This window comes from Oculina patagonica, chromosome 12 (genome assembly GCF_052425735.1).
Source record: "Oculina patagonica isolate OP01 chromosome 12, crgOcupat, whole genome shotgun sequence".
Lineage (NCBI taxonomy): Eukaryota > Metazoa > Cnidaria > Anthozoa > Scleractinia > Oculinidae > Oculina > Oculina patagonica.
This window is the reverse complement of record NC_135769.1, coordinates 24,130,630-24,145,805: the sequence shown is the minus strand read 5'-3', so window position 1 is coordinate 24,145,805 and position 15,176 is coordinate 24,130,630. Positions and strand designations below refer to the sequence as shown.

Genomic DNA, 15,176 nt, shown 5'->3' with positions numbered 1-15,176 from the left:
ATGATTTTCAACTACTTTCCAAAACTCTCAAGATAAAATAATAGATATCAAATGAAAGCACGCTATTCTTTAAATTGGCAACGTGAAGCTGTTATTCTGATACATCTCACAATTGCACAAATTAAAACTTTACAAGCGACCACAAGACAAGACACTCCAAAGAGATTTTAGAGCTTCATGTTAAAAACTGCTTTTCTCGCTCAATTTAAGTTGCGGTATACTAGCGTTATATGCACAACAACGACAACGAAAAATTTACAGGCAGGTCCATCTAATGACATCTTGTTGAGTATTAGACACTTCTGCTTTTCAGATCCGTTCTAAAACTCATCAATATAATTTCTCTCTTTCGGTCAGTACATTGTATTATGCGTTTGTAATAACCTGGTGTATTTCATTCTTCTTCTACGCGTTTTCTGCTTGAGTTACAATTAATTTCATTGATTTTCAGTACAATCTTGTCGGCAAAGGTTAGAATGTTATTTTAAGAACGTAAAACTTGTCTGTATTTTTGTCTCGTGTCGTCATGACGACGTTGTCATGACGACACGAGATAATTGTACAGGGGGATATTTTCCCGCCATGTCAATATTTTTCCCGCCATGTCAACATTTGCTTTGTGAGGCCGCGGAATTTTCCCGCCATGTCAACATTTGTTTTGTGATCGGATGCCGCCGGAATTTCATATCAAAGAACTAATGTTTCTTTACAAAGGTCGCAACTAACGCGCTGGTTTATCAAACAGTAAGTTAGGAGTATTTATTGTAAAGGGCTTATTATGTAAAAATACAGGCACGCTAAAAAGAGATGACGTTTTTTTCTGAACTTGTAGCAAACGAGCAAATTTTAAGTGGTCCAACAGGCAATAAAAATGGAACAGAAATAAGGCCCCTTTTAACTGGCAACAGTGCCTATCCGCTAACGAACTGGCTAGTGAAACCCTACCCGGACAGAGGACGCCTGACTCAGGAGCAGCGAAAGTTTAAAACCTAAAGTTCGGTGCGCTACGTCAACTGTGGCGTTTGTTTGTTCAAATCTTGCGTTGTGCTGTTCCATACTTTTTCCCACATTTCAAGAAAAGAACTCTGCCAGTCTGGAGTCGTACTTTTTTGCCTTTCTTTTTTCAGGCGGTTCTGATTCATCGAGAGAAACATTTACACTTTCGATTTGCAAAGCCTCGTTTACACTCGGCTCTGAGGTAAAGGTAGAACTCAATGTATGACCGAAAGAGGGAAATTATATTTGATGAGTTTTCTTAGGATTGAAGAGCAGAAATGTCAATCTAAAGCGCAAAACATACATTGTTTTTTATTTTTTTGACCCGAAGATTGACCTGAGTCAAGAGGCACTACATGTAGCTTCATATATCCTGCTGTGAATTCCACGCTACAATGAACACAACTTTTAGACGACAACAACAGCCTTTTCAGTGCATGAATGAAGCTCTAAAGAGGAATACACGTAGATGTGACACATTTTTTTTCTTTAAATTAGCTGTACGCTTTTCAATTTTGGATATATTTGAGCTGCAGCCAGCAGTTATCAAGAAAAATACAGACAAGTTTTACGTTCTTAAAATAACATTCTAACCTTTGCCGACAAGATTGTACTGAAAATCAATGAAATTAATTGTAACTCAAGCAGAAAACGCGTAGAAGAAGAATGAAATACACCAGGTTATTACAAACGCATAATACAATGTACTAAGCGAAAGAGAGAAATTATATTGATGAGTTTTAGAACGGATCTGAAAAGCAGAAGTGTCTAATAATCAACAAGATGTCATTAGATGGACCTGCCTGTAAATTTTTCGTTGTCGTTGTTGTGTATAAAACGCTAGTATACCGCAACTTAAATTGAGCGAGAAAAGCAGTTTTTAACATGAAGCTCTAAAATCTCTTTGGAGTGTCTTGTCTTGTGGTCGCTTGTAAAGTTTTAATTTGTGCAATTGTGAGATGTATCAGAATAACAGCTTCACCTTGCCAATTTAAAGAATACTGAGCGTGCTTTCATTTGATATCTATTATTTTATCTTGAGAGTTTTGGAAAGTAGTTGAAAATCATTTCTGCTTACAACGCGTAGGAAAACGCGAAAAAAATCTTGAAAAACGCGAAAAATCTTGAAAAACACGAAAAATCTTGAAAACGCGAAAAAATCTTGAAAACGCAAAAAAAATCTTGAAAAACGCGAAAAATCTTGAAAAACGCGAGAAAACTTTAAAAACGCCACACAATCTTGCAAATCACGCGAAAATCTTGATATAAACGCTGGAAGCTTGAAAATTATCATGAAAAGGTCAAATGAGATCTTGATCTCACGTGACACGACGTGCTTGTTGAATACATGTCTGTTAGGCCAAACACGACTCCCGTTGGCCGCTTAAAGTTAACCTTCAGTCTGTTTAATTATGGATTTTACGATTTTAGATCTCTAGAAGCTGTTTCAGTAAAAATATTAATGCCATTTTGTTTGCTTGTTCTGTGGCATGTTTAGTTAAAAGTCGTTTATCAGTCCTTTAAAAGAATATTGTTGTCTCACTGTCTGGAACGTGTATCGGATCAGTAGACCTCTCGAACATAGCCTGCAGAACAGGCGGTTTATTTTGCGGGTCGAGGCGCGAAGTGCTAGGTTTTTATTTAGCGGGTCACGCGAGGGCGAGCGCGAATGAAAAATATAAAAACCGCCTGTTCTGCAGGCTATCTCGAACAATGATTTTGTTTATCATAAGCGTGCGGTCAGCTCGCAGGATTGTGTCTTTTCAACGGATGCGAAGATCTAAGATCCGAGTCCTTTCAAGGGTAATGCAGTCTCAAAGCATTGTGAGTTATTTCAGTTTTTCAAGCTCCCCTTAGCTTGGGTGTTGAGATTTGTACAAAAACGGCAAATCGAATGATTTCAAATAATTGGACGAGACTTTAGGAGCAACTGATGAGTTCCACTAAAGAACCGAAACTCGAGTCTTGCTTAAGAATAAAAAAATTGCCAGAAGAGATCATCGTTACCGCATCCTGGAGACTTCAAATGCAGTAATCAAACTGTAATAGAATTTATTTGTTGGATGCAAGTAACGAGACACAACGAATAAAAAAATGGAGGCAGTTAGTTGAGTTCCAAAACGCAAATCTCAACCAATACTTTTACCGAAACAGCTCAAAGGTAGTAGTGTTTGGCCTAACAGACATGTATTCAACATGCAAGCACGTCGTCTCACGTGAGATCAATATCTCATTTGACCTTTGTTAATCTTCAAGCTTTTTCTCGTTTTCAAGATTTTTTTCGCGTTTTTCAAGATTTTTTTGCGTTTTTCAAGATTTTTCGTGTTTTTCAAGATTTTTTTTCGCGTTTTCAAGATTTTTTCGCGTTTTTCAAGATTTTTTTCGCGTTTTCAAGATTTTTTCGCGTTTTTCAAGATTTTTTCGCGTTTTTCAAAATTTTTCACTTTGTTTTCAAGATTTTTTCGTGTTTTTCAAGATTTCATGTCACTTTTCAAGATTTTATGTATTTTTTCAAGATTTCATGTAACTTTTCAAGATTTTATGTATTTTTTCAAGATTTCATGTAACGTACTTTTCAAGATTTTAACGCATGATACTCATCGTACACCGTAGATATATAGCTTTTATATCAACGTAACTAGTATACCTAATGGTAAAAATGTTGCTGAAAGAGAGGACGATGTAAATATCAGTTGTTCGATCTGTAAGCATTGTTCTTATCTTTGTGTAGACAACTTTTTTTAAATTTAGCCGCGGCAACAGATTGTATCGGGGTTAAAGAGGGATTGTAATCTAAGCAATTAGTTGGCGGTTCGGGATTGAATGTCAAAGTTAATCTTGCACACATATGCATAGCACATGTCGTTTGAACAAAAGGTTTGAATCGTTTGAATCGTTAGTCGATTGAATACCCAACCATTTTAAAGTTATGACCAGTTATGGTACAGCACAGTAAGCTCTGTGTAGAAGTTAAAGTCTCTCTTTAAAAGTGAGATTTGTGCGAGTTAAACACTACTACATAGTTTTGTAGTTTATTGCGTACGTTCGCGCGGAATCACATGTCAAGCAAGATCGAATGTTTTCTATTAAGCAGAACCTAGCAGAATATTTCATTCAGTAGATTTAAATAGCGAAGAAAATGACTGTAATTTACACGTTCTTCAGCCGCTGCGTTGTAGCTTTGGCGTTACAAAAACATTAAGACCGGCTCAAGAGTGACCAAAACCAAATTTTTCCTCACAATATCAATACTAAATCAGGAGAAGTGGTTATAAGAATTAACAAAATCATCACCACTCGCTTGTCATTATCACTTAACAGGCTAAGCGTTCACGAATAAACACCCAAAGCGATATCTTATATAGCGTGAAGAAAGCACATGGAAGTCATAGTATAAGTATACAGTAGAATGTATGCTTAGTGAACCAAAGTGCAATACAGCGTTTTTCCACAGCTAAGTATCCGTCTGTCATCTTTTTCTGCTGTTATTGGAGTCCTATAACTGATCAACGGCCAGATGCTGAAGTGTACTTTGAATTTTGTTTTTTTTATGTTACATACACGCTTTTCAATTTTTGATATCTTTGCAAGCAATAAATAGACGTGAAAAGCGATCTCTTTTTTAAATAAACTCTAAAAAGTGACACGAGACACTAAGCCCAGAGGGCTTTTGATTCTTGATAACTGCTGGCTGCAGCTCAAATATATCCAAAATTGAAAAGCGTACAGCTAATTTAAAGAAAAAAATGCGTCACATCTACGTGTATTCCTCTTAAGAGCTTCATTCATGCACTGAAAAGGCTGTTGTTGTCGTCTATCATGAAACTTGTGTCCATTGTAGCGTGGAATTCACAGCAGGATATATGAAGCCATGTAGTGCCTCTTGACTCAGGTCAATCTTCGGGTCAAAAAAATAAAAAAGCAATGTATGTTTTGCGCTTTAGATTGACATTTCTGCTCTTCAATCCTAAGAAAACTCATCAAATATAATTTCCCTCTTTCGGTCATACATTGAGTTCTACCTTTACCTCAGAGCCGAGTGTAAACGAGGCTTTGCAAATCGAAAGTGTAAATGTTTCTCTCGATGAATCAGAACCGCCTGAAAAAAGAAAGGCAAAAAAGTACGACTCCAGACTGGCAGAGTTCTTTTATTGAAATGTGGGAAAAAGTATGGAACAGCACAACGCTAGATTTGAACAAACAAACGCCACAGTTGACATTTTTAAAGATTTGGCATCAAAATAATTGTCTTTATCTAATCGTTTATCTTCTGTTATTAAATTGTTGTTATTCATGCCACAAAGGTCACCCCTTTCAATACAAAGTTGTGCAAAAGTCACGTAGCAATCATAGTCTTTTTTAAAATGCTCGATTTTTGTTCAACCTTTTTCAACGCAATTCTCCAACGAACTTTCAACATGCCAAATGCTCGTTCCACAACAGATCGTAGCGCACCGAAATTTAGGTTTTAAACTTTCGCTGCTCCTGAGTCAGGCGTCCTCTGTCCGGGTAGGGTTTCACTAGCCAGTTCGTTAGCGGAGAGGCACTGTTGCCAGCTAAAAGGGGCCTTATTTCTGTTCCATTTTTATTGCCTGTTAGACCACTTAAAATTTGCTCGTTTGCTGCAAGTTCAGAAAAAATCGTCATCTCTTTTTTATAGCGTGCCTGTATTTTTACATAATAAGCCCTTTACAATAAATACTCCTAACTTACTGTTTGATAAACCAGCGCGTTAGTTGCGACCTTTGTAAAGAAACAATTATTCTTTGATAACATTTGTTTTGTGATCGGATGCCGCCGGAATTTCATAACATGGCGGGAAAATTCCGCGGCCTCACAAAGCAAATGTTGACATGGCGGGAAAAATATTGACATGGCGGGAAAATATCCCCCTGTACAATTATCTCGTGTCGTCATGACAACGTCGTCATGACGACACGAGACAAAAATGGTTCGTGAGCAGAACTGTGAATGACTTCACTGACTTCAATAAATGCTGTATTTTGTGGTTACACCATATCTCAGGGGTATCCCAGGGTTAAATCCCAGGAGTATCCCTTCTGGGCAGGCGTTCGCTGACCACGTGACCCAAAAGCGAGAGCTCTAAATGTGGCCACTCCATTCTCGTACCTCGAGTCTTCGTCCCTTCTGCGCAGGCTTGAAGAAACCGCGGGTCAAAGGGAACGAAGACCCGACACCGCGGCAAAACGCACTGCGCATGAGTGGAAAATTAACATCCGGTCAGTTTTGTATTTCCGGTTGACTATGTAATCCAGTCGCGTAAATACAAAATTCCCGTCGCGCGAAGTTTAAACACAAAACTTAAGAAATAGCAAAGAAACTTAAGGAAAATAATGGTCTAATTCAAAAGTTTATTTATTTTTGTAGCTTCATACTTTTGCACCATAGGGTTTCCTGCTTGCACCAACATTGAAAATGATGCTTGAAGTTTACAGGTCGCAAGCGCTCGACAGTCGACAGCGGCATTTTCGTTTTGACTGTGTCTATCATTTTGCCCGCTTTAATTGCTCGCAAATTAAGGCGCGACAAATGAGAAAGAAAAACAACATAAAACCAAAATAAAGAACCACTGAACTTTCAAGTTTAGGCTTTCGATAATTCTTGCCTTGACTGAGAAAAAGTCACAAAACAAGAAAGAAAACAACATTTGCTCAGTGTTTGCTTGGTTCAACATGAATGAATTGAGTCTTCGATACTCCCGGACTACATGGAGTTTTTACTGGATTGAAAGCTGTTAGCCGAGAAGCTAAACAAGTTTAAATTGTGTTTCCATTCAAGACAAAGGCAATTTGATTTTCTTAATCCTCCTCACAAGGTCAAATATTCGTCTATTTGGCGGATGTTTTCCACATTTCCAGTCCGTGTGGCTGCCTCACGCGCGAACATGAAACTTGCAGATTCGCACATGGCGTTCAATTAACCAAACTTTCAAACTATCGTACCGGTTATCTCTCCTCAATCTAAAAGGAAAAACAGAATCAAAGTCTACCGGTAGTTTAAAAACTTGCTTTAAACCAAAAATCGAATAATTAAAAATCGGACCTCACTACCGGGTGTTATTTTAAAAAAAAAAACTTTAAAAAGTTTTTATACCTCTGCTGAACCAAAAACAAACCAAGCGACTGCGTGCTGTCATTTTTTAGGCCGTAGTGTTAGGTTAAATAAATGTAGAACTGAAAACAATTAAAGCTAAAAAATACACAAACATGCAACCAATTACTGGATAGGACAGTATGAATTTAGTCAAGGTTAATCGATCAAGAAAAACTGGCAAGTAAAACTCTGCCTTCTCGCCTTGTGTGATAAACCTAAGCTTATTTAAGCTCATCTGCTGCTCAAATTCAGAATCAAAGCCTCAACGAATCCACGACTTACCTTTTCTAAATCTATCGAGTATTGTTTCGGTCATATTTAGTTTGTAATCCATGACAGCAGATTAAAACACCGCAATTCACAAAGCAAAACAACTAAAACGTGGGCCAGGGGGGGTGGGAAGGCCGCCTAATGATGCTTTGCGCGCACGGTATGCCTTGAATTTCAAGAATGTAAACAACCAAAACTGGAAACATGTCGAGCCGCCGGTTTTTCCCCGACACCGTAGTTGAGTTTGTTTCACTGGTAAAGACCTAAAAACCCGTCTAGTGGTCATTTTAACTCTTAAAAAGAAATTCCAAGGTAAGGATTAACAATTATAAACTGTCTTAGAAACTTTTATTTTTAAAAGAAGATGAACCATTTTTTCGCTCCCGCGAAATGGCCGCGATCCTTGAAAATATCATGTCAAAAAAGGTGCTAATTTGCAACATCAAACGTTGAAATATTTGTAAATCAATAATAAAAATCATTTCTTTGATATCTGAAAAATCTTGAATATCAACTGAATAAAATTAACTTCAACATTTTAAAACTCAAAAAAGCCGTCAAAGTTTGGTGTATTTATGCTGGGTTTATCCTTTTACTGATGTCCGCCAAATGTCGCATTCAAGGAAACCAAATAGTGCTGCCTCCTGAAATATAGCCTTTCACGATCGGTTACCGTTTAATTCGACTAAATCCCGGCTGGGCACTTATTTAAAGAGAAGATAATAAGTGAAAAGGTGGATTTAGTAAAAAATTGTGGTTTAATTGGCCTATCGTAAACTCGCGTTAATTATTTAATTCACTTTCGCATCCGTCACGCAACATGGCTGCCATTCCCCGAAGACTGTTGTAAACAATGGTCCACTCTCAACTTGAACTTGCATTGGTTTTTATATTGACCTTAAAAATTGTTGGTTCGATATCTGAGAAACTTCAATTATCAATTATCACAAATTAACTTCAATGTTATGCGACTAAATAAACCCTTCAAAGTTGAGTGTGTTTGCAATGGGTTTCCCCAGATCACGCAAGCTTAGGAACGAAAGTAATCTACAGAAAAATAAATAAATAAAAAGCTATCGCGCCTCCAAGTTGTGTTCGCCTGCAGGTGTTCGGTAAGAAATTGTTAGAAAACAAACAAATGACATGTAACTTTTTTTCTCTAGCTGTTTATGTGTTGTATTTTGGAATATGGAAGCCATGGAAATGTACCATGACACAATGGCGGAGGCATTCAAAGATCGATCCATGTTGTACGTCTATTGTGTAGATGCAGCCGCCAGGACCTCTATCGAAATCAGCTCTATTCCATGCTTTAGATATAATGTGTTATTGGGACATTGTTCGTTTCCTGATATGCAGAGACGGAGGTTAATTGTCTTGTTTCCTGACACCGAAAATGTCCGACAAAAATTAATTGACCTCAACTCGCCAGCAGTGATAGACATCAAGACAAGCTGTCTTGTTAAGGTAAAGAGATGTTATAGCGTTTTTTTTCTTTTTGTCAAATGCTATTAATTTATTTCTTACTTTTTTTCTTACTTTTGTAATTTTTGACAAGATTGAGGTAAATTACAATGATTTTTTTGCGATGTTTCTCTTTACACCGATCGACTGATTTAAAAAAATATATAAGCATGCATGCATATACTTTTTGGTAAATATAAAGTTGTTGTTGTTGGATGTTCACAACATATTTTTCGTTGCTGTCATTTCAGGTTGACAGTAATAGGGTTTATTCCCTGATTATCGATTTCAACATTTTGGAAAATTTGGCTTTGTCCAGTCTTCATCTTAAACCAGAGGAACCTGAGGATGGTGAGGAGCAAATTCCATATTTGCCATGGCTTGACTTCAAAAACTGCAGCTGCAACTGCTCCCACCATCCTCATGTTGGAAAAGTATTGGTCAACCATGAGAACAAGGATACCAACATATATGACAGTGTCATAAATGAGAGTTCGGAATCTGAAAGTGAAGATAGTGTAACGGAGGAAATTGATGAACTACCTGTAAGCCAAGAACCTACAAAGAATGTATTATATGCTGAAAGATTTAAGCTAAAGAGATGTACATTTCATAATGATTTTCAAAGTGCCCTTAAGGAGTGTCAAAGAAAACGAGTGGGGAATGAAGAAGTTAAATTAAGAATTCATTTCCATCAAATAAATGTGAGGGATGAAAATGCCATTGTAGTTCAGGCTTTCCTGGAAAATAAGTGGCAGTCACTGGGCTATGTGCCAAAACAAAAAATCCCTAAAGTCACCAGGGCAATGCAGGCTGGTGAAGTCCAGGATGTCAAACTGGAACATGTGTTCCGAAATTTTATCTCTGATGTGGGACAATGCAAGTATATTGGACATGTTATTATAATAAAGAATGGGCTCTGGGGAAAAGACGACAAACAGTACAAATATAACGACTTAATTTAATGGCAAAAATTAATATAGCAGTTTCGAGTGATTTCATTAAACCCCTTTTAAAAAACTTTACTGTCGGACAGCTTTCGATTCTGTTACAACAAAAAAGACAAAATGGAATTTGTGCAAACAGTTATAGCATGCATGACTGGTTGCAAATGAAATCACTCTTAACTAGATACAGCTTAATATGCCATGGGGTTATTTCCCAGGGAGGTAAAATATATACTCCCATTCAATATAATTATCTTCAATGGTCACTGTTGAAGCCAATACAGTGCTCAACTTCGGGTGAAGATGCGTGATAATCTTTTTTCTAATGAACATTTTCTAGTGTACATGCTGTTTAACTGAAGAGTGGGTCACCTTTATGGTGGCCTACGAAACAGATTTGTATTGAATGGCAGTCAACTGAATTCGAGTCGTTCATTAGAAAAAAGATTATTACGCTCCTTCTCCCGAAGTTGAGCACTGTATTGGCTTCAACGGTAACCATTGAAGAGAATTATATATTTTTTTATATATATGGGCTATTAATTGTATAGGTATGTGCCGTTAAAAGGACATGGTATGGTTTTCGAGGTTTTTGGGTCCTTAAATTCAACATTAAATCCCACATCATTTTTGCTCCTTTTGGCAAATTATGTGTTCCCATTACGATCCTTAGATAGGGTACTGGTCCCAGGGGGGTACTTGCAGTATACATGACGGGGGGGTCCGACGGAGCTTCATATTGCGAACCCAAAAAAATACATGAGCCTGAAATTTTACACCCAAAAAAAACCTGACATCAAAATTTTCTACCCCAAAAAGTACAAGACCTAGCACCTCTATACTGATTTATTCAATAAAACAGATTTTTAGACCTAAATAAATATGACAGATCTCTTGACCCAAAAAAATACCGAGGGTGTAAATTTTCAACCGAAAAAAATACGTTGGACCTCCACGTCATGTATACTGCAAGTACCCCCCTGGGGTACTGGTACCTTAATTCTATCAGATAAAATAAATGGCTAGCTAAACGACTGAACTTAATTTGAGTATTAGTGAAGTAGTTTTATAAATATTTGTGTTTTGCCATGCATGTTTAGCCAATTTGTTTGGTCGTCACAGAACGCTTCATCTCCCCATTAATAGCTGTTTTATTTTTTGTTTTTGGGCCTTAAAAATGATATCAATTTTCACTTTCTTTATATCCTTAATTAGGGTTAGGGTTTAAGAACCTTTGCGGCACACCCTTTACCAAAATTTATGGGAGTACCCCCCAGGGGTTATTTTTCCTTTCAAGGGTTTTAGGCAACAGTTACCCTGGGTGCCAGAGGTTTTTCTTGCGCGGTTTCCGGTGTCAGTCATGTCTCTATTGTGACCCGCGCGAAAAACCTCTGGAACAGAGCGCTAATCCTTTGATAGCGCCGAGCCAATGACAAGCCTGTTTATATCAGTTTAGTCCAGAATCTGGACTAGAAAGCTGATTGGCTTCTTATGGCCTCCCATGGCTCTTCTAATCTAACCAACGCTGTGATTGGTGTATAAATATAGCGAACACTGCGTAAAAGACGCCTGCGCCTGTGAAATGTCTTTCACAAGTTCGTAGTAAATGCCGCCGAAATGGGGGATTCCGTAGATGTAGAGATTGCGAAAACTTTCGACAAAGATTTGGAGGAAGCTGCTTCGTGCTACCCGCAAAATAAACCGCCTGTTCTGCAAGCTAATGGTGTTGATAATCTAAGCGCCGAGCAACTGAATGGAATTTCAAAAATTTATTCGCCGAAAGGATGTTTTGGCGGTCTAGTCTCCTCGCCAGGGCGCCGGTTCGTGAACTCTGTCGACGATCCAAGAGACTTTTTGATTATTTTACCTGGCGAGCTGGAACAACGCTTTGAACGCGTGTTCTCATCTTAAGCTTCTGCTTTCCAACCGGCAAGATTCTCTTTGTAACACTCCTTTAAAGTTGCCATTTCTTTTGCTGTAGCTTCGAATTTTTCGATTCGCCGGTACCGGTAGCACTTCTTGCAAAGGAAACGCAGGTCTATAGACAGATTGTGCATTTTCCGAAACAAGGCTGTAATACCCGCCATTGCACACAACACAAGCTTCACATAACCGACATGACAACGAAGACTATGAATTAACCTTTTTCACGGGAGTTGTTTTTAAACTCCCGCGAACGCCACTTGACACCTCGTAATATCTTCACGTGCCAGTGCATGCGATTACAATGGGAGATGTTCACTGTGATTGGTTTAATTGTAATACGAGAAAAAGATCAAAGTTCAACGAGAACGGTAAATCAAACCACTCTGCGCCAGAGGTTTTTTCTCGCGGCTTCGCCACTCGTGGCGACGGCCTTCGGCCATCGGCGCGGCCTTCGGCCGCTGAAGTATCCACCGCGCGCGAGAAAAATCCTCTGGTACCCAGGGTAGGCAACAGTCAACGCAGCTCCAAATTAAAATAGCTAAAAAGTACAAATGTACTAGTGACAATATAGTTCCAGAACACTGACATTCGACAGAAACTACAGCACTTATAATGGGCAAGTGTATTTCATACTGAAATATATAAAATTAGTTATGTCCATGACTAATTGAAGATTCTTTATTCAGATGTGAAATTTATGTTAAGGTATAAAAACATTCCTGATCACAATAAGAGAAGCTTAACTGCAGTTAATTTTTAAACAGAGCATTAATTTAATTGTCGTGGTATTTATAAATTTTAAAAATATTTACGCATCGGTTTTCAAGAGTAATTAATTCAATAATTTTTTGGAAATGGTTTAAATACATAAATTCACATTTTTTTATGATGTTCAAATTTGCAGAATTTACTTACTATTTGTTATTATTAATGCATGATCAATGTGTTTTGTAATGATTGGCTATTTTTCCAGGAAGTATTATGTATATAATTAGAAATTGTATATTTTTGCAAAACTTAATTAAAGTAGGGATCATGTATATAAATTATTGTGTTCATGCAATAATTGGAGAAGTAAATTAAAGTCTGCAGTTCATCAATAAAAAAGAAAAGCATATGCAGTTACATAAGTGTGTGAGTCATTGGTTGTCGTCCTTGCTCCGAGTATTTTTCTTTGGGTTTTCCATTTTGTTTTCTCCAGGTTCTCTGGTTTTCCTCCCTCCACAAAAACCAACACTTTCAAATTCTAATTTGTTCAGGAATACATGGTCACAGAAGCGTCTAGCTTTAATCCTCATCGTGTCTACATGAATAAAGTAATTTTTTGCAGTTCGTACAAAAGATGGAAATTTTGGGGAGTATTTCTATCTTTAAAAAACACAAAACATCTGATTGTTAGGGGTACAACACAGATTCAATCCATAAAAACCCCATGGAAATATTTACCTTTTAATGATTTAGACTCAGGAAATTGCTAATAATTGCTAATGTAAATTGCTAAGAGACTGTTTAATTTTTGAAGATAGATGACTGCTGAGAAAATAGGGGGATTAACAAGAGGGAGGCGTGGTGGCCTAATGGTTAGTGTGCCGGACTCCGGATCGAGCGGTCCGAGTTCGAGCCCTGGCCGGGGTCACTGTGTTGTGTTCTTGGGCAAGACACTTTACTCTCATAGTGCCTCTCTCAATGGGTACCGGCGACATAATGCTGGGGGGGGAACCCTACAATGGACTAGCATCCCATTCAGGGGGGAGTAGAAATATTCCTAGCCCCTTAATGCTACGGAAACCGGGATAAGCTCCGGCAGTGTGGGCCGCTTGGCTCGTGGCTTCTCCTTTCCTTTTTTTAACAAAAATGGGGTGCAGAGGTAATTTATTTGTTTTGTTGGGGGGGGGGGGGGGGGAGCACTGTTGTCCAGGATAGTTAACACAAATAATGTGCATTTTTACTGTTAATGTATTAATTTAAATTTTAAGTATTGAAATACTTCCTTGATAGAATAGGAAGGTCTTGAAAAAAAAACAGTAATAATTATATACATAGATTCAAACATGAAAATAAGAAAAATATATTTTAATTATTTTTGTTTTGATGAATGAATATCAATATGAAATATTAAGTGACCCAAAAGAAATGAAGAGCCTGTATTAAATGAGGAACTGTAAGACCTAAATCAATGCTAAGTACTGTTATATACGAGCTTTTTAGGAAAACGTGGAAAAATGTATACATGTACTAAGGTTCTAATTAATTACCGCCGTGGGTTTTTACTGCAGCCGAAATACAACCCAAATGGACATAAACTGACTACCTTTAGTCTTTAAAATACTATCGCTAACGCTTTTGCTATTTGCGGTATGCCACATACCTTTACACATCCAAGCTTGTTGTATTTACGTCCTTGATTTGCCCATTTATTGTTATGGTTATTGCCGGTGTTTATGCTCTTCGCAGCCATCTTTGATTGAGCAATCCAGACATCACGTGTTAAAATTTACGCGCGATATTTAAACATGTAAACAAAACATGTAGAGGCCGGATGAGCGATTTGGGCTTGACTGCCGATCTTGTTAGCTGACATTTTCGATGATCACGATGTAAGAGCACTTCAGGTAAGTTCATATATATCCTTTCACCGTAGTATCTCACTGCGGATACCCTCACTGCGATCGCAGTGTCACTACAATTGAAATGGTATCTGAAAATTGCGGTACCCTCGCCGATGCCAAGCCGATAACATTTCAAAAGGGTTTTAAATGGTGATTTATGTCAAAATCATTTGTTCTTAAAGTAAAATTTCGCATTTAAGACCCCGAAAAGCTCAGTACGAGATTGTTTTTTTAGCTTCTTTTCAGCAAATGTTTATCAATGTTGCCAAATTCGAAGTGATCGCGTCACGAAATCCTGCAAAAATGTAAGTGCTGTTTGTGAAAGAAATCGGGTAATTTAAATCCAAAATAAAGGTACACTGTTACACGGGTAGTTTCGTGTAATCATTAGCCTAAACAATATCAAAAGCATGGATTAATATTAATCGACTCTTTCCTTTTTTACTTTTGACAACCTCACGTATATTAATGTAGGCGTCATGCTCGCGTACGTAATTTAAAGAAGTTTGATTACACTGCTTTACAATTATAGGAGAATTAATTTGAGATTTAAAAGATGGAATTTACTACACCAAGTATAGGAGAAAAGAGATGCCATAGATCGGATGGACCACAAAAAAGTACAGCAAGAAGACAGCTTAATTTCAACTCTGTCACAAAAGTAGGTTGTAATCCTTATTCTACTACAGTAAAACCCAATTTTGGAATCAAGGCTTATTGTCAAAATCTTGATTGATGAAAGAAATGTCTAATTCAATTTTTAGCGAACATCACGCCCCGCTATCAAGGATCCAATAAATATGTTATCAACGTCACGAATTTGCACAAGAAAACGAGCCCTGAAAAAATG

The 15,176-nt window shown here is 37.6% G+C and overlaps 2 protein-coding genes across 4 annotated transcripts in view; both read left to right on the top strand.

Annotated features, from left to right (window-relative positions):
* Positions 1-15,176, top strand: part of LOC144632258 (uncharacterized) — a 181,478-nt gene that overhangs the window by 124,663 nt on the left and 41,639 nt on the right. The gene's annotated exons all lie outside the window — the stretch shown is intronic.
* Positions 7,497-12,585, top strand: LOC144632303 (uncharacterized). Of its 2 annotated transcripts, none has more exons than XM_078490925.1 (3): positions 7,497-7,692; positions 8,544-8,847; positions 9,096-11,098. In XM_078490925.1, exons 2-3 carry the CDS (start codon positions 8,569-8,571, stop codon positions 9,807-9,809), a joined length of 993 nt encoding a protein of 330 aa, XP_078347051.1. In that variant the 5' UTR covers positions 7,497-7,692; positions 8,544-8,568; the 3' UTR covers positions 9,810-11,098. The 2 variants fall into 2 exon arrangements, 1 of the variants encoding a protein (XP_078347051.1); XR_013566880.1 differs by lacking the exon at positions 7,497-7,692 and adding an exon at positions 12,224-12,585 and having other exon boundaries at positions 7,740-8,847; positions 9,096-11,096.